Raw genomic sequence first — 6,779 nt, 5'->3', positions numbered from 1 at the left:
TCTCATAAAAAAGGCATTTATTTATTTTTTCTAAAATTATCTTCTGTGTGCAGCTTTCCGTGTTTCAGTATCTGCAGCATCGACCAGCGACTCCAAGGGAATCTTTCCCTCACACAAAATATTGACAAACGTATTTGTGCGAGTCAGATTTAAACACACAATCCACCCAGGTCAATGTGTTTTGTCTCGCATGTGTGAAAGCTGAGGTCCCTGCAGCAAGAAAATGACTGACAAAGCAATCCCTGAATGCAAGCACTACCAGGGTGGTGGGGGGGGCGGAAGGGTGAAAAAGATGCAAAGTCCCGGATTTCATTGCTTCATAAATGCATGAGGTTTCTGAACACCTCCCTGGGTCATTTATCGTTTCCTCTGCGTTCCCTAATGGTTTTTCTTGCTGTGCCGGAGAATCATTTATAAAAGCAGCCTTGACAGTCTCTCCAGGGTACAGGATACAGCAGCGAGTGTGCCGCTATCTCCTGATTTGGATGCAGAGGCATGAGCGGAAACGCGAGATCAGCATTTCGTCCTCATTCATTACTCGTATTCTCTTGTGGGAAAAGCAGTTTAACATGGACCCTCTGGTGGGGTCACTGTCTTTACAGTGAGAAGTGTAAATTGAAGATTGCAAGTGAATGGATGTAAATTCTTTCTTGGTATTCTGTGAGGACGCACTTTATAATATCCAATAGCAGTTTTCCTGCTACGTGTACAGGAAGTTGAACAGATTGCTTTACCATGATAAGGTAATTTCTTCCATTTTAAATCTAATCTTGCACTTAAGTAACCATGGTTACAGTATAGTTTCTAAGCTGCCACCAACTGAAATGACTGAAGACAGAAATGGCCATTGAAATGATGAGAATAGTTTTCCGGCATGCACGCCCGTGCACACAGTATGTTGTGCATAATGCAAATGTCTTCCAATCAGCTCAAATTTCGTGGAGGTCTTGTCTTGCCATGTGAAAAGCATCCTGTCATTTCAACATTGTGTCTCCCTCCCTGTGTTCTTCTCCCACAAGATGCCTGCGATTCACTGGAGTTAAAAATAGATATGCCCCCCCCCCTCGCGCTCCCCACCCCCAGTGCAGCTCAGGCCTAACTTTATTTTCGCAGGGGAAATGAAAAGCACATATACTGATCGGGCTGCAGGGACAGAAGGAAAAACAATAACCTTCAAGAGCCAATGACAAGAGAGTTTCTGTGCACAAACAAAGAAGGGGATTTAGAAGCCTTGAAAGCTATTTATCATGATTAAACTAATGTTGCTTTTACTTTTTAGAAGTATAAAATCCAAGTTTTTTGATTGTGTCTCTTTAAATTGTTTTTCTATAGCTGACAATTAAAAAATACAGTCATGGTAAAAAAAGACAGCACACCCTCCTTCAATTTTATGTTTTAAATGTCAGAATATTTATATATTCAACCATTTAGAATATGCATCCCAATGAGTCTCATTTGTCTGTACTCCTTTTGAAAATAACATTTCATTAAGTCCACATTTGTTTTGGTTTTTTTAAGGTGTTTTATTGGTCTGATGTAATATTTCAATTTTATATCATTTTTTATTAGCTGTAAGTGGAAAATGAACCTCATTAACAGAACATCCACCTATGTGTAATTAATCTAAATAATGTTTCTTTTTTTTTTTTTTTTAGTTATTGAAAAAAACATGCTTTTCAATAATAGTCTTATCTATTGAATGCGTTACTAACAAAAGGATATGGTGTGCTGTTTGAGTTTCTACATTTTGTTTTGTGTTGTAGAGGTACCTTTGGAGTACAAATCGCTCAACAGATTCAACACATTAATTATCAAACAAAAATGAACCCAAAAGGTAAAAGCTGTGTGTGAAAAACTAAGTACTCTGTTGCTAATCCTATACAACTTAATAAGGTAAGCAGCAGGTAGGTACTGCTGGTTAATTATGCCTGATTAACTGAACATCACGAAATGTCACCATTTTCGTTGTTCATTGTTGTTTAATATTTAATGAGGGTGGTTTCCACAATCCAAATTTGATATAAATTGTTTTAGAAACAAGTTTTCTTTGTTGTATTCACACATAAGCATAGAATAGAAAGAGGGTATTCTTTCTTTTAATGGAGACTGTATGTAGTCCTCTCACTGGAAAGATAATTCAGTTTTGACACAGTCACATGGACATGGACTCTTCTCTTGAATAATTCATTGTCCCAATCTTACCTTCTGCACCAAGCGATATAATATTAATACTTTCTGTTTCTTATAAGGCCGAAAGCAATCTTCATATCTCATCTGTGCAAACTGAGAGTGAGGCGGGCAGATGATGGGATAGAAGAAGAGCCTTAAGGATAAATAGAGTAAATGAGCAAGAAGGCGACGTTGCGAGGAGATGGAGACGGATGCGAGCATGACACGGGCTGAAGTCAGAGTGTGACAGGCATGAGGAGGAGGAGGAGGAGGCAGAGGAGGAAGAAGACGGAGGTGGGGGAAGAGATGCTGGATGAGTCAAAACCCCTGAGCTCCGATGAACTCTGTGAAAGACACAGTGCTGAAAAGATGGCTGGCATGTGCCCTCTCTGCCAAGACATGCCTAAGACAATGACATAATTATCATCAAACACGCAAGGGCACTGCTGCGAGAGCCCCCGACTCACGCTTGGCTCTTTTTTTTTTTTTATTCACTCACTTATTCATCATTTCCCTTTCACTCTCAGTATTACTTTGGGCTGACATCAAAGCCAAATCTGTATAGTTAGAGATATTCCTGCAAAACAATATGGTATTTCTACAATCCCACTGTCAGTTAATACAAACAGTAATAAATAGATTTTACATACAGTACAGTCATAAAACTCTCCTTAAACTTAAAAAAAAAATACTATTACTTTTATATTGATATTGCACACATGTATTTGGGAACACTTTGGTGAGTAGCGCTGCTGCAAAACAGGGTCACAGAATACGGTTTAACAGGCTACAATAACAGAGAGGCATTAACTCCATCATAACGTGTGTGTGTACTGTGTGGGTTTTGTTTCTGCTGAGCCACAGTGTCACTGCTGACGCTCCTTTTCCGCAAGTCTCCTTGCTTTGTTCTGGAGGTAACGTGACTTGCCCTCTTCAAAACGTTTCTGCTCATCGTCTCCTTCGATCTGAAGACAAAAGCACAAGGACAAAAGACTTGCTTTAAGATGCGCATTCGTCACTTTCACATTAGTCTGCACAGGAGTGTTTCCTCTGCCGTAACATTATGCAAAGGCGCGAAAGCTCTGATCTAATTTACCACCCTGTGCTTGGCAATCACCATTCATCATCTCGGTGAAGTGGTCTTTCTGCATCAGACGCAGAAAGTTTGCAGAGGACATTTGCGATCAACACATCTGAAAGTGTTTAAAGGCGTTTCTGTAAGGTACTAGGCTCTAGTGTCGTATGAAACAGCAAGGCAGTGGGAAAACAGTGTAATTCGGATAAGCTGACAGATCACCAAACCTATATGTTAATATTACAGTAAATGTAAATTAGAAATGACTATTTTGACATCTCCTTACAAAGCCCTCAGATCCTGTCCAACAACTTTAAACACATGGAGCTTTGTTGTTTGTAATGAAACTAAATCCACTATATAAATGTTTTGAAGAAAGTAAGACATGCTTTTCAAAATTTCACACAGTCTTTACTAAAACCTTTCAGTAAACTTTTTTTTTTTTTACTCTTCCCCCCTGGAATGGATTTTTGGTGGGAATCAACTTTTGCTCTGCATGCTCTAGCCTTAACATATCTAGTAGCTTTACACGTCGGAGGAGGAAAATTCCCCCCTCTTCGAATTCTCCTTTGCAAAATAGTCCAAATTCGCACCAGCCGCTAACAGGACGCAGCTGGTGGAGGATGATTGAGAGAAAACAAAGACGGTATATATTTTCTTGACTGTTCCTGCTGATACTGGGCAGGATCGCCCAGTGTCCATCTTCACATTAACCAACTTTACTGTTCTTGCCAAAGGAAAGCATTCCCACTTGATGATACGATAGCAATATTTTCATTGAAGATGATGTGTTGAAGGTGATGCGCAGTGCTAATTTTCATCCAAACATAGTCTTTTGCACATCAGGCAAATTGTTCCTTTTTAGAATCCTCTGTCAAGAAAACCTTCTTCCACGTTTCTTGTGTCCCTTCACATGACAAACTGCAAACAGAACTTGTATGTTAAGATCAATTTCTTTTTGAGGACACACTCAGATTGCAAACTCAAAAGCAGATACCAGTCTCAAGGGTGAGGTGCAAACCTGGCAGATTGGTAACAACTGTGCCACAAGAACCTAGCAGGTACAAGTCACTGGGGATCATGACTCCAATGCGATGAGAAAACAAACACCTGCGTGAACATATCATCGAAGAACAGGTTGAGGAGAATGCAGCTGCAGTTTTAGGTTTGTTTGCCGTATACCAGTTATATAACCGTCAACATATTGCTCAGCCAGTTATGCTTTGTTGCCATCCAGCTGAAAGTAATGCATAATTCCAGTTCATTGGGTTTCAAAAAGGGAGGAAGACAGAGTTTCAACACAGTTCAGCATTTTAAGCAAATGTACACTATCGGACACGCTGTCCGTTCATTCTGTGTTTAACCAAGTTTGTCAACCAAACCTGAAGAGTGTTCATAAGATCAGCAAGTTTATCACTTCTTTTTGGGGCAAAAAATAAATAAATATTGTGCAAACAGGAAAAAAAACTAGTTATGTACTGTATGTAATGATAGTGAGACACTTCACCTTTAAGGCCGAGGTTAAAAAGAGGAAGGCAGGCAGAGTTTCACTATTGACAGGCCGGAGGAACAAACTGCTTCACAATCTGTTAGTATGTTTTTAATATGTCTTTATTCTTCTACCAGATGGCAGATTATGGCGTGAATTATGTCCCGACTTGGAGGGGTCTTGAGATGGAAGAGGCTGTTCTGTGGAGAAAGTCACTATGGAAAGTTGCTGAAAAGAGGGAGTTGTGTGCCACTGATGTGTTCTGCTGCCTTTACTACTCTCGGCAGGTCTTTCTTGCGTAGACCAGTGCAGCTTTTGAATCATACTGTGCAGCAGTAGGTCAGGAGGCTCTCTATTGTTGACCGACAGAAAGTGGTCAGAAAATCCTGACGGTGCTTTAGGGTTCAGAGGAAGCACGGTCTCTGTGCAGCATTCTCCCACATGATGGGACATTTGTGTGGTCAAGCTGAGGTCAGTTGAGATGTGTAATCAGAGAACTTTAAAGCTCTCAACCATCATCGCTCTGTGTGCTAAGTTCTCAGCATGTTGCTATTTATGTGGTTTTAGAGATGCTTCTGTTCAGTTTAATACAAGAGAACCACTCTGTCAGTGGTAAAAACCTCCTTCCAATAGACTGTCATCACTTTCCATTAGCCATAAAGTGGCGGTAATCAGGAAAAACTGAATGATTGTGTTTATATAATGGCTGGGAGAGAGGTTAGGGGTGTAAAGGCATAGAGAAAAAGGCTGAGGATTCACCCTTGTGTTGTGCCAATTTTCAGTATTACGTGGATAATGCCTGACCATCCAGCCCATCATTCTCTGAAGAAGTTGTAGGTAAATCTGAAAAGGTGTGTACGAGCTTACAAAAAGTCAGGCCTACAAACCTGACTGACGGACACCAATTCTGCCATGAGGAATGGGCCAGAACTCCAGCAAACTATTGTGAGAAGTTTGTGAAAGGAAGTTTGACCAAAGTTATGCAGATTAAAAGAGAATGATCCTTAATAGTGTCCAAATATATGATGACTTCTGAATTTAAATTCAGGTACAAAAAAACTCTTGAAATGTTTGGCATTTAGCAAAAACATCTTGGTTTGCTAACTAACCAAAAACACGAGAAGTCTTGTCTGATTTAACTTTAGGCAGTGAGAAAAAATGTGCGTGTCTTCATATTTGTTGTATGTAAATATGTGGCTTTTACTGTAGGTGTGGTACTGTTCACACCATGTATGGAGAGCCAAACACTGCCTCAGCTGTTTGCTTGGTAGGCAGACTAATGTTGGTCAAATTAACAGGGAAATGGAACAGAAATTGAAAAAAGGAGTCTAAAAACACTTGGTGATGATGAGGGATAGTGTAAATGGCTGATAGTCATTAAGACACTTGACTGTGCTTATTTTGGGTTCTTGGATAATTGTTGGTGACAAGACAAGGCGGGAGTGAGAGATTGGGGAAAGTTGTAAATAGATGAGAGCTGAAATAGGCAATAAATAAAACCTACAGATTCCCAGTAAAGCCGTTGCTCTTACATGACAAAAAGATTATAAAGAGATAAATAAAGGAACATTGAACAAGTTTCACAGCAACTGCATAAAAACATGAAAAAAAACAACATCAGTACCAACATCTGTGTTTTTAACATGATCCGATCAAGTTGCTATGGCGACTGCACACCAGTGAACTGATTAGCCCTTTTATCACTGCTTGTTGCCGTGTTTAATGTGGTTTTTTTTTTTGTTTTTGTTTTTTTTTAAGGTGAAGCTGCCATCCAGAGTCTTGGTCACCTGACCTGGTCCTCATCAGAGCTTCAATTGTAGTTTTGGACCTAAGCTGGTCATATGCACTGTTTATATTTAATATAGTTTATTTCACCCTTTATAAGCACACACTGTATTTTTTAATCATTTTTGACAGGGGTGTTATATAATTTATTAATGTATTCTGTTTTGGCTTGTTCATTCCTTACTGAATCAGATGAAGAGATGGCATTCATTGCCACTGATCTGCTTAGAGTTTTGTCCATAAAATGGCTTGCTTTTTATA

At 39.6% G+C, this 6,779-nt stretch overlaps 1 protein-coding gene across 1 annotated transcript in view; it reads right to left on the bottom strand.

Moving 5' to 3' along the window:
- The window catches only part of acot7 (acyl-CoA thioesterase 7), a 64,631-nt gene continuing 57,852 nt past the window's right edge, over positions 1–6,779 (bottom strand). Inside the window, 1 exon segment of the mRNA XM_032571457.1 lies at positions 1–3,134. Within this exon segment, the coding sequence (XP_032427348.1) occupies positions 3,036–3,134 (99 nt within the window). The 3' untranslated portion in view covers positions 1–3,035.

Source organism: Xiphophorus hellerii, chromosome 1 (genome assembly GCF_003331165.1).
Source record: "Xiphophorus hellerii strain 12219 chromosome 1, Xiphophorus_hellerii-4.1, whole genome shotgun sequence".
NCBI lineage: Eukaryota > Metazoa > Chordata > Actinopteri > Cyprinodontiformes > Poeciliidae > Xiphophorus > Xiphophorus hellerii.
The sequence above is the reverse complement of the archived record's forward strand: the minus strand, read 5'-3'. Positions and strand labels throughout refer to the sequence as shown.